Raw genomic sequence first — 18355 nt, 5'->3', positions numbered from 1 at the left:
GGATTAAAAAGAAGAAAAACAATTGGCTGACCTAAGATAGAATGTTTTATCTGGAGTTTATTAATACCATTTAAAATATTACAGATAAAAATCAATTACATCTCATGCATTTAAAATGCAAATCTAAAATGTTCCAGCGAAGGGCTTTCCATTTCAATGTGAAATATCCAAATTATTTCAACATTACAATGAGACAATTAGTTTGCAGCGTTGCAAACTGCTAATGTAGTGTCAGGAGTGTTTATTAACATTTATCAATATTATTTTCAGGAAATACACATAGGCCAACGCTAGTTCAGCTTCACTTGGACAGTTTATTTAATACATGGGTCGTGGCGAACCCACTTTATGAAATATAGGAGAACTCTCACTGTAACTATACCTGAACTGCCAGCAAATGCAAATAAGTACATGCTCCATAAATTAAATGTCATTCAACATTTATCAAATATTGTTTGCTTAATTACAGTTGTATGCCTACCTAAATTAATATTCAAGCAAAACCTATATCATGAAGTGCGATTTGATGTACTCTTCAAGGAACGAGTCCAGAAAAAGAATGTAGTGAACCAGGACTGCAACATTAACGCTTTCTAGTGACAGGAAAAGAAATTAAAAAAAAAAAAAAAAAAAGAAGAAAGGCAAAAGAAAAAAAAAAAGGCGGTCAAGTGTACTTCAATATATTTTCAAATATTTACTGGAAGTAATTTACAAGAAAAATACTATACAAAATCGTCTCCTGGACAACTGCACCTCACACCGATACAGTGGTGGAGTTATATTTAATTGTTAGCTAATCTATAAGGATTCCCGATTGTACAAACCTATAGGTTCAGACGTATTTTACAAATATTTTATTTTATTATCCCGCACCCGCCTCCCTTTTTGGCATTGGAACTACAGCTTCGCTTGAAACCCACGGTGCTTCTTCATTTGTTTGGAGATTAAAAGAATACGACTTTTGACCTAATTATTGCAGCGTATTTCGCGATTCCTACTCGAACGAGAATTATACAAATGCGCTGGCAAACGGAATGAAATTTGGACTCGGGGAGCTAACGATTCGTTAAAACTAAAAAAAAAAAAAAAAAAAAAAAAAAGCGCGAGGGGGAAGCACACGGTCGCTCCGGCCCTGGGGAGCAGAAGGGCTTTGAGTAGTCGAAGGCAGTTCTGAGTCCCAGCTCCGTTGGGATAACGACCGCGGCTAGCGGGCGCTGCCGTCGGAGCCCCCCGCCGCGGGGAAGCCACGGCCCACTCGCCCGCCGCTCCCGGAGCTCTGCTGCTGTACCGGCGCTAGCGGAGGTGCGGGCCGGTTTCCAGCAGGAAAGAGACAGGGAACGTGTTTTCTTCCACTCTAAAGGCAACCCGAGGCGGGGGGGGGGGTCTCAACGCAAAGCTCAGGGGAGGCGGGAGTTGACCCACAGGGGGTCGTGGCCCTCCCCCCTTCCCGAGTCGCTCCCCTGCCCCGTCACTGGCCTTGCGCCGCCCGACAGTACCGCTCTCCCCGTGCGAGGCTCCTGGCGGGCAGCGGGACGGCCGACGGGGCTAAGCGCGGTCCCTGTGGAGCCGCGCCGGCTACTCACGTGTCCGCGTCCCCGCCGCAGGGCTACGCGCCCGGGGGGGCGGCGGTCGGGGGCGGGGGGACGCAGCGGCCCAGAACCTCCGCCCGTCACTCCAGGCCGTTGCGGTGGCCGGGCTCGGGGGGCGGCAGCAGCTCCGGGGAGTGGCAGGGCGGGCTGCCGGCCGCGCTGTGCTCGCTGTCGGTGTCGCTGCCCTTCTTGCCACCGGGGCCGCCTCCGCCGGGGCCGCCGCCACCGGGACCGCCGGCGCCGCCGGGGCCGCTGTGGGTCTTGACGTGCTTGCTAAGGTGGTCGCTACGCATGAAGCGCTTGTTGCAGACGGGGCAGGCGAAGCGCTTCTCGCCCGTGTGGGTCCGCAGGTGCCGCTGCAGCTCGTCGGAGCGGGTGAAGCGCTTGCCGCAGAAGAGCCAGTTGCAGACGAAAGGTCTCTCGCCCGTGTGCCAGCGCAGGTGCGCCTTCAGGTGCGACGTCTTGCCGTAGACCTTTCCGCAGCCGGGGATGTGGCAGCTGTGCAGCCCCTTGCGCCGCAGGCTGGCCCCCGCCGGCCCCAGCCGCTCGGCCTCCTGGCAGTTGGGGCAGTCGCAGGTGGCGCGGCCCGAGTAGCGGCGGGCTGAGGAGCGCGGCGAAGCGGCCAGCGGTGCGGTGGGGCCACCGCCCAGCATAGAACCCCCGGCGCCGGCCAGCGGCGAGGGGGCCGAGTCCGGATAGGAACCGGGCAGCACCGGCTTAAATCCGTCCATGAGGTGCTGCCCGGCGGGGCTCAGGAGGTGCGAGGAGGCGCCGCTGCTGAAGGCCGAGTGGCCCAGGCCCGAGTAATCCGAGTTGTAGCCGCCCAGCGGCGAGTGGAGCGAGGTCTGGAGCCCGCCGGCCGCCGGGTGCAGAGAGCCGGGCAGCGCGGCCGCCCCGTTGGGGCTTTGCACGTCGATCCAGCCGGCGCTCACGTCCCACCAACTGGAGGCGCCCGCCGAGCCCACCTCGCCGGCGCCCAGCCCCGGGTGCGAGGGCTTGAACCAGGATTCGTAGGGGTGCGCCATGCCCACCCGAGGATAGATGCCCTGCAGCCCCTCCACCGACGTGTGCACCTTGGAGATGAAGACGGGCTGGTGCGTCGTCGCCTCCTGCCCCGCCGCCCCTCCGCTGCCGCCTCCGCCGCCGCCGCCACCGGCGCTGCCCGGAGCTTGGAAGACGGAGTAGTCGTTAGCGAAGGGTGAACTGGCAGCCGCCGCGCTGCTGGAGGTGAGGGAGAAGGCGCTGGAGCCCGGAGAGCCACCGCAGCTGAACGAGTCCGAGACGAGAGCGGCCGCCGCCGCCGCCGCTGCTGCCGCCGCCGCTGCCGCCGAGGAGCCGTTGCGCGCCGCGCCCGCCACGCCGAAGCCCGGGAGGCCGGAGCCCACGGCGTTGCAGCTACCCGCCGAGGATGAGGAGGAGGAGCGTTTCCAGGGGTGGAAGCCTTTTCCGAAGGAGGACGCGCTGTCCGAGAGGGCGGACGGCGAGGGGCTGGGACTGCCGATCTTGTTGCAGGTCGCGGCGAGCATGGCCAGCGGCGTGGAGCCTACCCGCGGTTCCTCCTGCGGGCACAGAGGGGAGAGGGCCACCCCGCCGGGGTCAGGAACGGAGCGGCCCCGTCGCCGCCCGCGACCGCCCGCCGCCCCACGCCCGGCCCCGCTCCGCCGCCCGGCCCCGCTCTGCTCCGCCGCCCAGCCCCGGGAGCGAAGTTTCGCGTCTCCCGCAGGAGGATTCCTTCGCCGGAGCCGACACGGCGACTCTGTCTTCAAGCACCTTCCAGGGCTTTTTTCACCATCCAACCCTCCTCCCGCGGAGAAGCTCAGGAAGGGTTAAAAAAGCGGGAGGAAAAAAGACAGAGTGAAAAGTTGCGTCTGATACCGTAGCTTTAAAAATGCCACCGACACGGCGCCAGCTACGTTTCAGCCTTGTTCGCTCTCACCGGGACCCGGACGGTCCCCGACCCTCAGGCCAGTAATGTTATTGTCTTAAATATAGAACTTCAGGATTATCAATTTACTCTTAGGAGAAAAAAAAAAAGAAAGAAAAAAAGACAAAAAGGGGGAAAAAAAAAAGTTTCCTTAAAAAAAAAAGACGCATATACGTATCAACGATAATTAAATATATATATAAATGTAACATATGTACATATATGTATGTATACACAAATTCAACGTACCTGCTGGACACGGCGGGCTGTGTTATTTTAAAGGGAAATAAAAAGCCACAATCTGTTGCAAATTACAAATTGGACACGAGAAACGATAGTGCTGTGTTTGGGTTCGGGATTTTTTTTTTTTCCTTCCAGCAGTCACACGTAAAGAAGAAAGGCCACTTCTCCGGGGGCACAGGAATAGCACAGCCCAGGCGCTGTAGGTTGTTTCTACAAATGCCCTTAAAACCTTTTCCTGCTCACTGAAAAGTGACTCTGCCCTCTTTCCCCCCTCTCGCTCTTTCTTTTCTGCTAAACTCACTTGTACTTAAGCCAAAAAAAAAAAAAAAAAAAAAAGAAAGAAAGAAAGAAAAAAAGAAAAAACCGAATAGAGGAGACTGATAGCCCCAGTCAAGACAGGGGTTATTTTAACCCCCTCCAATCGACAATAAAAAGAAACTAATTAAACCAGCAAGAGAAAAAATCCTTAGACTCACCCCTAGAAGTGAAGTTGCCATCACACAAAAGTGCCCTCCTCTCAGAGGATCTTTTTTATATTGATAAATCAGAGGCAGTGTTTTTTTTAGAGGTGTGCAATACAATGATCAGTTCCGCCCATTCCACCACAATTGTAGCTCCCTCGCCGGCTTTGAAGTGCCGCTGAGCCGCCGCCAGCCAATCCCCGCTCCCGCCGCCTCGCTCGACGACGTGACTGCGTGAGGTCATCAGCGCCGTCGAGCCCCCGGAGAGGGGACAACCGCCGGAGGGGGCTCGACGGCGCGGGTGACCTCACGCAGTCACGTCGTCGAGCGGCGCGGACCACGGTGCCAGTACCGGTCCGCAAGGGGCCCCGCCCCGGGTCGGGCTGCTTCGTCCCGGCCTCCTCTTTCCAGCCCGCCCCGCCCCCCTTCCCTTACCGTGCACGTTATCTGGCAACAGGTTATTTTTTTTTTTTCCACGGAAAAATTTAGTCCTGTTTGGATATTTATATCACCATCGTCTCATCGTTACTGTTACTATGGCAAGGACGGGAGAGTGAGGAAGCACCCAATTTCTCCGCGGGGACCCCCCACCCCGCTCCCCTCTGCTCTGTTCTCTCTCTCCTCGTTCTCTGGGTCCTTGTCGCAGCAAGGTGTGGGGGAGAATTCTTCAGGCCACTTTTCTCCTCTCGGCCTCTGTTTTGGCCCGTTTCTGTGTCGTGGGGATATTGGCTGTACATCATATCTATTGATTAAGGGGGTAACGTACATTATCATACTTTGAAGTAAGAGTGAAGTAAATTAATGAACTGCTTGCTTTCTCTGAAGGCTGACGGTTACCATAAACGTCGCGTTTCTCTCTGCGAGCTGCTCTGAATGATTTTAGCCTGTTGAGAAGGCGTGACAGGCCAGCCCAGAAGGAGGAAGGGGTGGGGGAAGGAGGGAACTCCGTTTAACAAATAAAAAAGAATTAACTTCATTGCTTTGGTCTCCTTCTATAATGATATTCATTTTACAGACCTAATTCACACTTGTTTAAATTTCGGGTTTAATTTAATCAATACTATCACCCGCGAAGAGGGGAAGAACATTTCCCGGAGATACTCGTTTGTATGAATGCTTATTAACTTTTTATCTCTACTGCCTTTATCTGCTGGGGGTGGGGAGTGACTATTAAGACATAGATCAGAAAGCGTAAGAGCAAAACAAGCACCGCGAGCAATACATTTTAGAAGAACAGAAAATCGCATTTTGTGGTGTGCCAGGTTAGGTAAAGAGATCGACACGCACTCTTTTCAGCCCCAGAAAGTCTGAGAGACTTGGCGATCCACAGGGAAAATAGAAGGCGTTAGTGAAATATATATATATATTTAGGAGAGTCTCGACGGGTGAGTCTTCCATACGCATCCATATTTTGTCTATACTTGTCTGCCCAGAGGAAACGTGTACTTTCTTGATCTTTTTCGTGTTCGTTTGTCTCGATGCGTACCCTGGCTCTTTTGATTTGGGGCCGAAGTCCTTAGTTTTCTCTTCCTTTAGAAGCACCGCTTTGGAAAATATGAAAAACTTGTTGTTAAAAATAATCACGAGAGTCTATACAGGGGAACTCAACAGAGAAGGAGGGAAGAAAAAAAAAAAAAAGAAAAAGAATACATCAGAACCGAATAGAAAATACAGAACTCCTGTCAGTGGCATCGTCCTGCTACTCTTATAGTTTCCCCAGTCCTGGAAAAGCAGCAGATTCTGAACTTTGAGGGCTATGAGCCGATCTTTCCCGAATTCACCACGGAAACATCTGTAACCTTCCCCCTTTGTACCCATTGCCTGCTGGGCAAAGGATTTAAGGAAGCTTACAATTTTGTTTGCATTTGCGTTATTGACCACTGCACTTCAGGGTGTAGTACATTAACATAATATACGGGGGGTGGGGCAGCAGAAAGGAGAGGTTTTCCCAAAATTATTATTATTTTTTTTCCAATTCGAAGTTTAATGTACGGGAGTAGATAAATGTTCGTGCTGTTTCTTGAAAACCTGTGGGATCCACTTTCAATAAAGCTAAAATCTATTAGTATTCTGTATGCATCTGCAGCATAAATTTCATTTGAATTTCAAATTTAATAAACCAGGAGGTTTTTAATCATCCCTGGTTTTATTTGTTTGATATTAACATGCTTATTGACCGGGTCTGTTGACCAGTTTGATCATTACAGGACAGCAAAAAGTTAATTAAAACGACCACAGCTCCTTAATCATATCATCTGTCTCATCCATGTCGCTCCCTTTATTACAGGCTATGATGGATAGTCTCCCAGATTAATTTCTCTGTTTCTTCGATTTGGACAACAGCTTTTGGGACCTAATTTACATCCTGGGAACAACTTGCTCAAGTCTGCCTAACATCTTGTGTCTACAATATACATTAGCAATCTCGGAACTTCAGCTACAAGGATAGCTGTCGCTAACTTCACCGGAGCGGAGGATTTTCGTCGGAGAAAACTCTGACCCTCCGCGCTGCGGCCGGCGAGCAGACAGAGAGACGGATAGACCACTCTTCCAGGGGTCCTTGTCTGTCCATTGACAGATGTACCAAGGTGGGGGGTGGTGAAGAGAAGTCTATGCTATTTGAAAAGGTATAGCTGGAAAGATTAAACTAACTGCTGACCACGTCGTACGTCGGAATGTCAGTGCTAGCGAAGGAGCATGTTTCATGCCACCCTTGTGCCAATTTACGGGCACATAGGTTGGAACCTGACCCACCTCATGCCTTCCCGGCCCACGGGCTCCGCTCCGCCGCCTTGCAAGCCAAACCTTGGCTCCTCTACACCCAGCGGTTCCCCGCTCCGCTCCCGTGGTCTGCACGGCGAAAAGCCGCTGGACGTGGCGGGGGACTTGCCCTCACCCTCCCCAGACTCCGTGAGTTGGAAGCTGCTCCGTTCTCCCCCCGGTTTGCCGCACCGCACCACGCCTGTCATCCCTGAGGAGGTGGGGGCCAGGAGGGGTCCCCTCCGCCCGCCACCTTCACCTCGAAGCTGTCATCTGTAAGATTTATCGAGGGGTGACAACGAGCTCTCTAGGTGCAGGAGGGCTCGACTTAGACGGGGAAAGGAAAAAGGGGAATAGCACGTAAATGAAACAAAACAGCCACCAGTTAGAAAGGAGCGTGCGATGCCTGGCGATCACTGAGCAAAGGGAGATAATTAATGTCGTTATTTAACCTCAACTCGCACCTATTCATTGCAGTAATTTACCTGGCGAGTTTCTCGCACTGCCTCACTAGGTAACTTCGTTGCTCGGGGCTGGCAGCCGTGCACCCGGTGCAGCCCGGCGGCAGCAGCCAGTGCGGGTGCCTGCATCTATTGCTCTGTAGGTTACTGGCGTTATTTCTTCCATCAATTCAAACGTGTCTGTCTCAGGTACCTGTGAACCCTGCCGGGCTCCCCATCCCGCCGCCCACCCCGTGTTTCCCAGCCCGGCCTGGCTGCTCCTCCGCGGGAGATGCCCGGCACAGCCCGTGCTCTTCTCTGAGCCGCTTCAGCGAGGGCACACGCTGACCTGCCTGCTGGCAGACGGCGGAAGGGGTTCACATCAACGTCCTCCAGCATTTATTTTTCTCTCTTTCTTTCTTTCTTTCTTTCTTTCTTTCTTTCTTTCTTTCTTTCTTTCTTTCTTTCTTTCTTTCTTTCTTTCTTTCTTTCTTTCTTTCTTTCTTTCTTTCTTTCTTTCTTTCTTTCTCTCTTTCTCTCTTTCTCTCTTTCTCTCTTTCTCTCTTTCTCTCTTTCTCTCTTTCTCTCTTTCTCTCTTTCTCTCTTTCTCTCTTTCTCTCTTTCTCTCTTTCTCTCTTTCTCTCTTTCTCTCTTTCTCTCTTTCTCTCTTTCTCTCTTTCTCTCTTTCTTTCTCTCTTTCTCTCTTTCTCTCTTTCTCTCTTTCTCTCTTTCTCTCTTTCTCTCTTTCTCTCTTTCTCTCTTTCTCTCTTTCTCTCTTTCTCTCTTTCTCTCTTTCTCTTTCTTTCTCTCTTTCTTTCTCTCTTTCTCTCTTTCTCTCTCTTTCTTTCTCTCTTTCTCTCTTTCTCTCTTTCTCTCTTTCTCTCTTTCTCTCTTTCTTTCTCTCTTTCTCTCTTTCTTTCTTTCTCTCTTTCTCTCTTTCTCTCTTTCTCTCTTTCTCTCTTTCTCTCTTTCTTTCTCTCTTTCTCTCTTTCTTTCTTTCTTTCTTTCTTTCTTTCTTTCTTTCTTTCTCTCTTTCTCTCTTTCTCTCTTTCTCTCTTTCTCTCTTTCTCTCTTTCTCTCTTTCTCTCTTTCTCTTTCTTTCTCTCTTTCTTTCTCTCTTTCTCTCTTTCTCTCTCTTTCTTTCTCTCTTTCTTTCTCTCTTTCTCTCTTTCTCTCTTTCTCTCTTTCTCTCTTTCTCTCTTTCTCTCTTTCTTTCTCTCTTTCTCTCTTTCTTTCTTTCTCTCTCTCTCTTTCTCTCTCTCTTTCTCTCTTTCTCTCTTTCTCTCTTTCTTTCTCTCTTTCTTTCTCTCTTTCTTTCTCTCTTTCTTTCTCTCTTTCTCTCTTTCTTTCTATCTGGGCCTGTGTAAAAACAAAACAAACAAAAAAAAAAGGCATGCTGTCTGCGCCTCTGAAAGCTCTCCGTAATTAGATTAGCCCTGGAAGACGCCGTGTGTTGTGTGCCTGGGGAGGAAGAAGCACCTTTACACCCACCCTGTTTACATTGCCGGTGTGCGCCCAGATTCGATCCGCATGTCCTCCTTCTTCTCCCCTTTATTTCCTGCCCTCCTCCCCTCCCTTCCCCCCACCCCCGCTCCTCCCTATATGTTATCGCTGTGCAGGCATCGGCGGTTCCTGGGCGGTCATGTAAGTACCGGCAGGAGCCGGAGGGGAGAGTGAGCTCCCGGGCTGGGCAAAGCGCGGAGCCCCCGCCGCCGGCTGCAGAGCCGGGTGCTTCGGTCCTTCCTAGAAATAGATTTGTTTAAGCTGCTTTCTGTTTTTCCCATTATATATCACTTTCTCCCAGGCACCACTTAGAGTTAAAAACTAGTAAATTCTTCTCCTCAGCAGTATTGATTTCTTTTCATTCTGCTCCGTTAGGAGAGGAGGTAATGCTTCCAGATTACCCCGCGTCTCCTCCAGACGGTTGACAATTGCAATCGCAGGTTTCGGGAAGATAAATGTTACTTTGGGAATTGTGTTTAATTACAAATAATCTAGGAGCTGCTCTGGGTCCGATGGTTTAACCACACATGTGTTCAAATCATTGTACAAGCTTTACAAACGGATGACAATATATAGAAAATGTTTGAATAATCCGTGTGCAAGACAGGACGTTGCCATTAGCCTGCCTGAAGCTGGGTCATGGCCCGAAGTGCATGCTGTTTAAGTATAAATATACAAATATATATATACATTTGCGCGTATGTATATATGTGCGCGTATATAAATGTGTGGATGTGAGACACTTGCATGTACAAATCCTACAGCACCCAAAATCTTAGTCTGCAGAGAACACAGAGGAAAATTAAAGCTTTCCACGCATGTATGTATGTACTTATTTATTTCTTTGTTCTGCCAGCTGCACAAAAGTGTCCACCTGGGGGGCAAAAAAAAAAAAAATCTTTGCTTGCTGCCGTTTGGTAAGTGGAAGATCCCCTGGTTCTCCGGGAAAGATGAACCTCCGGAGGACTGACCCGAGAAGGTTTTGCCGACGTCGGTTTGCACGCTCCGCGAGATCGCAGCCTTCTTTTGAATGCAGAACTCCTGCGTTCTGATTTGAGAGACCCTAATATTGATATATTTACTGTTCGGCTCACAATGTAGCTGCCACCTTTCCCTGTCGTTATTTGCCTATATGGCAGAGCAATTAGGTCGCCCCTCTCCAGTCCTCCCCCCCGCCCTCCAGCAGCAGCCTTATTATAATAACTTGATGGGAGAGGGAGGGAAGCAGGCGAGCAGCGGGAAGGAGGCAAGGTGGCGAACAGGTTATTCTCTTAACCCGACCTGGCCGCAGGAGTGAGATGAGCAACACTGAACAGATGTCCCCATTTAAGCCATTCTTTTCCCACATGCCTGCTGGACGCTGCCAGGGCGCAGGAAGCTTGCTGCAGACCTGGCCCATTCCCGGCCATTATGGCCAAGTTATTCTGGACCAGTGAGCACGAACAAAATGGGCTTCAGATCGCGTGTTTGAGAATAATTCGACTCCGAGCCCTGGAAGAGCCCCCTCCCCCCATTTTTTTAAGTGCTGGGGGTGGACAGGGACGTGTTTCAGCTCTGATCGCAGGAGAACTTCTCAAAAGATCGTGAGCCCCTTCCCCCTCCCTCTCTTCGGCAAATATGGTATAATTTACAGAGCAACTTAATAATCCGAGGGGCACCGCAAAAGCCCTTCGCGTTGTAAACCGCTTCTAATTACCTGCCAGAGCAATTAGCTGACTATCACGAAGAAATTAGATCGCTCAATGTAGCATAAATAATGCGAATAATTTTGTAAGGAGAACGGAAAGCGAGACCTGGTGTTTCTTTATAAGGAAATAACACCTCGTACTGTACGAACCCTACATGAACACATATTAATGTCTAGGCATGCACGGAAATGAATCCGAACACGAACCCTCTGGCTTAGATTCAGCGCTTGCTTCATTTACATATGCGGGGTGAAAGTCGGCTTCCAGGCGTTTAGATACAGAGCTCTTCCAGATCACAGTAATTGACACATAGCGACTTCAATAGGAAAACCTGTTTTCCAGATGATTTTTACAATGCGGCTTTATGTCTCATTTGGCAGTTTAAATAGCTGGAGTTGTTTTCTGGCTGCATCTCCACTATCATCTGTTGAGCATATTTTGCTTAGAACACTGACCAAAACTTCCGAGCTCTTTTTCTTTTTTTTTTTTTTTTAAATAAATGACTAATATACTGGCTCTGCCTAGAGATTTCGGGCGGTTTTTATTCTCGTATGATTTAGTTCTTCGAGAAGATTTTACGGAATCACCCCAGAAGTCTACGCTATTGAACAATTACATTTATTTTTTTTCTTGTTGTATTTCACCTTGACGAATCGAAAGCGTTTGCACCATTCTCACTGGTCGAATATTTTTTCTCCAGAGGAAAATGCTGTTTTCCAAAATAAAATTTACGAGTAATAGACAGTCTGCAGGGACTTAAACGTGCGTGCATAAGCCCCTAAATTTAGTCTATTAAAAAACAATTTTTGTGAGATATTTCTTCGTGCTGCTGGGTCTACATCTGAGGAACTGAGGAAGGAGATTATGCCCACAAACGGCAATCCATCGTGTATTGAAAGTGCCTTTACAGCTAAATTCAGCTCAAGCGGATTGAGTTTGTTTCTGTTGTGTTCCACCTTCCGCCCCCCGTACTCAGAAAACTGCTAGTCAGAAAGCTACACGTGAAGGTGCCAGACCGTAGTCAAACTCATCCCACTTCAAACTACAGCTACTCGCTGCTTCGGAAGCACTTTGGGATTTACCAGAACGCTCTAGGAGTGTTCCGGGCTGTGGATAAACAGTACTAATTAGGTTTATCTCTGATAAATGGAAGCAGCGGTGTATACTGTCATTTTTTTTAAAGCATCTTTGAAGGGAGGGAAAGCTGAGTGTCTGATCAAATCTTTCATAACCTTTCAGAGCTTTCTTTCCTACTGCTCCTATGCTAACGCAACTACTACGAACTGGCTTGTCGGACACCCTTGTCCCCAAGTTGTCTCCGCAGAAGTTTGCAATTATATCTGAATATGGTTCCTTAGCTTCTCCAGATCCGAGCGGGACTGCTCAGCTGTTCCGCAGCTCCCACGTAGCACACACTGAATTGTACGGCATGTTTAACGATTCTTGCTCGTCGGCTAATTAGAGACGGCTTTGAAGCTCCATTACCGGCAGCAAAATTATTGCGGTCAGTTTAGGCCAAATTCTGCAGTCCTTAATGGAGCGAAACTCCCATTGAAGTCAATGGGGTAGAAGTCAATGGGCGTTGTGCTCTATTAAGGAGCACAGAATGTGCCCCTTTGTGATTTAGAGATTAAAAATCGGTATCGGTAATAGGTGCGTTTCAGACGGCCACACTCCGGGGGCGGGATCTCATCCGCCGCACGGGAAGGGCCCGATCCTTCTCCCACTCCGTGGGTTGAACCCCGGACTGCCCGGGGGCGATGCCGAGGCCAGGATCGGTGCTGGGGCGTTATTAATCATCAGCCGGGGCCAGACGAAAGGACTTTTCCGGCGGTTCTGAAAGAAGCCAAAAACCTTCAGTCTCCCGCGGGCTCCAGTCCCCCGGGGCCAGCGGAACTGTCAGCGCTGTGAGACGAATTTGTCCATCCCGCGGCCCGGAGCCCATCCTCAAGCTCTCGGCACGGTGAGGGCGTCCCGGGCGCGCCGCCCCCACGGCCTTCCCCCCCGCCCCGAGTGCCTCATCCCTCCACTCCCCGTGGTGATATATCCAGCCACGGACCAAAGAGGCTCGATTTCTGAGCGGGGCTTTGGTTGCAGACATTCCTGCTTAAGTACACAGCAACCAGCCCCTCGGGAGCCCACATGCAGTACATCATTCGGGTACCAGAGCGGGGCTTGGGAAGTCCTGTTCCTAACCATGACCACCCACTACTAGCAATGTAATGGAATAGTCACATTCAGAGCGTGGGTTCCAGGTGATGTTTTGGGCTAACCCTTGATCTCTGAAATGGGATTTGATTGCGCTTTGTAAAATATCACCTTATTATAGGCGCGAAATCGCACTGAAAAGGCATGAGGAAAGCTCGTTTTACAAAACTGAAGGAAATGCTGCAGGTTGCTTAAATAGGACTGTAGTTCAATATTCTTTCTCTCTGAGAGGAGAATAGGAGTGGGGGGGGGGCTGGTGACACAAGGATCTTCCTTTCTTCTTCTTCCTGCCCTCGTGGAAAGTAGAAGTCTTCAGGAAAACTTCGCAGCGTTTTTCCCAGAGCGTGGAGGGGCACACACAGCTGATCCTCTAGGAAGCTGTGCGCAATTAAGACTCATTTTCTTTCTGCTGGAACAATTAATTGTACAAATGAAAGGTCAGGCATGTGCTTTTTCTATGTTTATCAACCATAATAATGAGCCCCTTCTATTTTTCCCCCCAGTGCATTATACTGCAATAAAGTGCTGCCGCAGCGCCGTCTCTCTGGGTAAACCTCTTCAAAGGCGATCCAGAGAAGCCGAGAGGTGCGTAGATGTATTTTAAAAAGATGCGACAATAGCCGAAGCCAACACAGATGCGAGGTGTGACAAGTAAGGGCTTTTTCAGTCTCCTCGTTCCCTCAGACCGGTAAAGGAAAGGTACCTTCTCCCCTGCAGCGCTCCCTGGGTGCTGCCGACCGGGGCAGGCTGAGCCCAGGGCGCCCGATCCGGCCGTCCGGGGTTTCTTTGTGCCTTGTGGTCTGTGTTACTTCTGTACAGGGCGGGACGGATTCTGCCTCCCCTGCCTGGGGATCCAGGCCACCTTAGCAAATTCTCTCCGGTTGCCTCCATGACATAAATCGGGTTACTCCCGAAGAGATAGACTAGCGACACCTCCTTATCCATGACAGGGTTTTCTTTTCATTGGAGACTTGTGCTCGCATTTTCAAGAGTAAACCCTGTGCCCGCCAATTCATAAACCAACAAGGGGCTAGGGTTTTTCATGCCAGCTTGCTATGGTGTGCCTTCATTGGACTACATCTAGGACTTGTGAAATAGAAGTATGATATTCAATATTTTCATAAACAGGTTCACTTTTTTCGTTGTTACTTTGGCAACGGGCGAATCACCACTGGGACTATGTTTGAGGGGAAGATAGCTAGTGTTGACAAACGTAGTTTCCTCCCAGACGGTATGTTACCCTTCATGCAACTGTCCAGGATGTTCACCCTCTGTGATGTTCAGCCTCTGATGTTCACCTCAGCCTCAATCTGCTCACACTCACGGTAGATATATTTTTCACTGATTTTACCCTTACTGAACACAGGCATCTCTGCACTCCTGACACACGTGAACTGAAGGAGAACAATTTTACTGGGAACTAGAAAGAAGTTTCAGGAGCCATGCAATGAGCAGAAGAAGATCATGAGTTTTCAAGTTGAAGTAGTCTAATGCGTGCCTGTCGAGGTGCCTGTCCATTTTATTTTATTTTTTTAAGTCGTGTTGGCCTGAAATGCCCGGAAAATTTCTCAGAAAGGTCAGTTTCCACTAGGACCGAAAACATGGTTTGTGTAGGAATCACTGCCCTATGTCTTGCAACATCTGTCAAGAAGGTGCCATGTATACATGGCAATTGTGGACAGGCAGGTTTGGTTTAAAACAGCAGGAAGCTCTGAATGATTTAAACTGGCCCTTGGATCCAGCATTTCTGCCATGACTAACCAGAGAAAAACATTGGTCTGGAAGTGAAGTGAAAGAGCTATGCTGGACAAGGGGTTCAGTGCAGCCCCTTGAAATGGTCAAAGTGGTGACAGCAGTGGAGTCCAGGATCCCAGCCCCAAAGTGAACATGCAGGCTGACACCGAGCACTTAGGCCTGCACAAGATGAGGCCAATGCCATTGCTCCCGGTATGTTTAGCTGATTGTCCAACAACTGATTCATACAAGAGCCGCAAGATAAAAGGCCAGAGCAACCCTCAGCAAGGCAGACATGTCTGGTAGTAAATTTCATCACTCCTCTGAAAGGCCACTCGCTATTGTGCTGATGGAAAATTGCTCTTCAAACACAGAGTAAAATCTGAGCTGAAGTTTACTGTAGTTGTCTGTTTCACAGAGAGGGAGGAAATGAAATAAGTACAGACTTTTGGCACAGTGAGAGAGAGGGTCGTCCCTGAGCTGGAAATAACATGGAGGTAAACACTTGGGCCAAACAGAAGATGACCAGGCCAAAGTGTGTCAAGAAGAAACACCCTTACACCTGTCAGGACTCCTGAGTTCAGGCAGAGTGCCTGGATTTCCCTGGCAGACCACGACCGTGACCTCTGCCCAACCCACAGCCTCCTGCTCCAGTCACAGTGATCCATACGCAGCCCAAATGCACCTGTATGTAAAGAGCCAACACACCCATATGCACCGACCGAACACACCCACACAACCAACCCCTCCACAGCAACCTGTTGCCTGAGCCCCTCATGCCTTTGCTCTCCGGGAGGGACACGAGGGCACCCCCGAGCCCCTAGGCACACAGACCCCAGCGCACTGCCCCGTACACACACGTACACACACGTACACACACACACGTACAAACACACACGCACACACACACGCACACACACACGCACGCACACACACACACACGCACGCACACACACACACACACACACACACACACACACACACACACACACACCCACACACACACACACACCCAGCCACGACCCTCCCCAGCAATCACCCTCGCCCTCCGCGCTGACAGGCTGGGAGAGTGCAGCACAAAAGGCGCGGGCGGGCGGGCGCGGAGCGGCCCATCCTGCCCGGCCCCCCTCCGCCCCCCGTTCCCACCCCTCCGCCCTCTCCCGCCCCGCTCCGCCCTCTCGGCGGGAGCGGCGGCCTCACAGGCGGTCGCGTAGGGGGGTCGGGATCGGCCCCGCCGCCGCCGCCGCCAGCCCGAGCGGAGCGCCGCGCCTTCCTGCCGCGCTCCGAGTGCCGCCGCTTGCCTGGCGGCAGGTGGGGGCGGTTGTAACGGGCGGCGGGGTGGTAGGGCAGGCGGGGTGAGGGCCCCGGCCCGCCCTGCGCACACGCGGCCCTACCCGGGGGGGATGGCGGCTCCCCCGGTGCGGGGAGGGCGGGGCTGTTGCCGCCGGGCGCTGCCGTCCCGTCTTCCCCGGTGTTCTCTGACCGCCCTGGGCGTTGCTTGTGTAGAACGGTGCGGGCTTCCTCCTGGCCCGGGTGGCGTTGCCGAGCTGGAAGTTGGGAGAGTTTCTAACCAACCAACCCAAATCTAAATTTTTTCAAAATAATGCAAGCAAAGCTTATGTAGGTAGATACAATGCATCATGTGCTTTCCCATGCTCGGGTTTGAATATGAAGGGCCCAGTGTGACGACCGTTAATTAGAAGGAATTTGCAGTTTTAGTGATTGGTAAATGTTTGTAATTTGACCGTAATTTGCCTGTATGCCGGCTCTGTATTTTTCAGTTACTGCCTTTCAAAATTGACTTTTGCATTCTATGGGATAAACTATTTTTTCCTTAGTTGTTCTGGGCTAAGGAAAAATTGAATAGTACTGTAAAGAACTACCCTTGAAATGTCAGTCTGTATCGTCAGTCTGTATTTGAAGTAGATAAAAGAGAAATTGACTAGCTAAATGGATTTTTCTGAAATGGTTAAAGTTCATTCATTGGTAAATTAGAAATCTGTTTACATTGGAAAAAGGTCACCCACCAGGCAGAAAGCTTGAAATTACTTTTTTTAAATTATTTATTTTTAAATATATATAGAATGTAGTCCATGTTTTATATATGATAGCTGTAAATATTGTTTAGACCCCACAAAAAACTTGGGGACAGCTTGGAGTATGAGTTTATGAACCTGGTATGTTCAGTACTAAAAGCATTTCATCCTATGTGGAAAACTGACGTTAAGTCTATGAAACTTTTTTTTTTTTTTTGAATTACTGTTTCCACAGAATCATTCAACAGATAACATCATGTTAGTAGTTATTAATTTATTCATCTACTTTCTGCTATGCTAGGAATACTGCCTTCAACTGTTAAAGAAGCAGCTGGCTTTTTTATACAAATAAACTAGGCTCTGAGATTGTCAATCTTCTTTGTTTGACAGAGAGGAGTTCCCGCCTGCACTGAAAGAATAGCTCAACATCTGTCATTCCATTCTCTGTGATGGCCCAAAATCAGGAACACTACAGCTGTCCTGGTCCTTTCAGATATCTCTGGGATAGAGAGGTAGGAGGACTGAGTATTTGGTAAGCATGTTCATCATGCATTAAGCAACTCTCTACAAGCCCTTGCATGTAATTGTATTGTTTTCCCACTGTTTGGACAGTAGAATTTGCAGTTTAAAAGGTCTTTGGAATTCTGATTCTACTATTTTTTTAAGTGTTTGATTAGTTTAGTCTGAACCTGCATTTTTATTAAGACACATTTGAATTGAAACTAAAGTGGTTAGCAATAATTCGTACCTACACATGTGGTATGTGGGCATGTAAATTGCAGATGTATACATAAGCATAAAGCAAAAAAATATTTATTTTTACAGGTTGGGAATTATACTACAACTGCTGAGTGCTGGATGAAGATGAAAACAAGTGATACAAATTAACTTGTTCCTTGCAAGCTCAAAAATGGCATCTTTTGAAATATGTCCATATGGAGCACAACGGAGAGGGAAGCAGAGGGGCAAGAGGAGAAGGGGATGAAAGAGGCTGGGAAGAGTATGTTACCATGTAAAATAAATGTTTAACCACATAACTTCATTAGTTCTTTGGTTTAATATCCAGCAAATTAATCGAAAGCAAAAAACCCAGAATAGCAATTCAAGTCGTGTTCTTCCAATAGCAGACAAACTAGTAGTCAGTAGTACATTGTGTATTGCTTTTCTTATAATCATAATTAAGAGCTACTGTAATAAACCTCAGAGTGCAAACCAGCGGCAATTGCTTTAGGCATATACCTCCGTAAGCTGCAATTTCAGCTTCATAGTCCCAAGATCTGGGGAAAGCATCATGAAGTGCAAAGTGCTCAGAGGAATTCAGGCATTGTGAAACCCAGCTCTGCTGTTCAAGGGAACTCACAATCTGAAGTCAACCCATCAGGCTGCCTGTCACACACACAGTGACAGTTAGGCTAGGGCTACATGGTGATTTTGATTTGGCTTATGTCCATGTTCCTGCTGGAAGAACAGCTCAGCAGCTCAGTCACTCTGTTACCTCCTACTTAGCTTCAAGAGCTCTACTTACTATTTATCTGCTGACCTTAGGCATGAAGGAATGGCAGCAGAAAGGAGGTGTTTTCTTGGTAAGGTTGGTCTTGATCCATTTAAGATTTTCTAAGTAAAAATAAATGAATTATGTTTTCCACAGAAATGCAAGTCTAATCTCAGGGAATTTACTGTTAGCAAATGCTAGAACAATGAGACCTTACTGGACAATGTCAGACCATAGTTGGGGCAGACTTTAATGTGTCTCCACCAATTGCAAAAAA

The 18355-nt window shown here is 49.1% G+C and overlaps 1 protein-coding gene and 1 long non-coding RNA gene across 3 annotated transcripts; one reads left to right on the top strand and one right to left on the bottom strand.

Moving 5' to 3' along the window:
* Positions 1-294: 294 nt before the first annotated feature.
* Positions 295-4380, bottom strand: SP8 (Sp8 transcription factor). 2 transcript variants are annotated; one of them, XM_071805048.1, is made up of 2 exons: positions 3763-4380; positions 295-3148 (listed from the first exon to the last, which is right to left on the bottom strand). In XM_071805048.1, the coding sequence occupies exon 2, from the start codon at positions 3113-3115 to the stop codon at positions 1670-1672; it is 1446 nt and encodes a 481-aa protein (XP_071661149.1). In that variant the 5' UTR covers positions 3116-3148; positions 3763-4380; the 3' UTR covers positions 295-1669. The 2 variants fall into 2 exon arrangements, with proteins under 2 accessions (XP_071661149.1, XP_065688496.1); XM_065832424.2 differs by having other exon boundaries at positions 4233-4380.
* An 11335-nt stretch (positions 4381-15715) lies between these two features.
* On the top strand, positions 15716-17623 carry LOC136097574 (uncharacterized). The gene is made up of 3 exons (XR_010650844.2): positions 15716-15861; positions 16977-17098; positions 17412-17623. It is a non-coding gene; the product is annotated as an uncharacterized lncRNA (long non-coding RNA).
* Positions 17624-18355: the final 732 nt, after the last annotated feature.

This window comes from Patagioenas fasciata, chromosome 2, assembly GCF_037038585.1.
Source record: "Patagioenas fasciata isolate bPatFas1 chromosome 2, bPatFas1.hap1, whole genome shotgun sequence".
NCBI lineage: Eukaryota > Metazoa > Chordata > Aves > Columbiformes > Columbidae > Patagioenas > Patagioenas fasciata.
This window is presented reverse-complemented; position numbering and strand designations above follow the sequence as displayed.

Bases quoted from the DNA above. Each gene is read 5' to 3' on its own strand.
- SP8 (XM_065832424.2), bottom strand. From the start codon at position 4,253: ATGGCAACTTCACTTCTAGGG. The intron at 3,149-4,232 runs GTGAGTCTAAGG...CTGTGCCCGCAG, and splicing joins TGGCAACTTCACTTCTAGGG to GAGGAACCGCGGGTAGGCTC.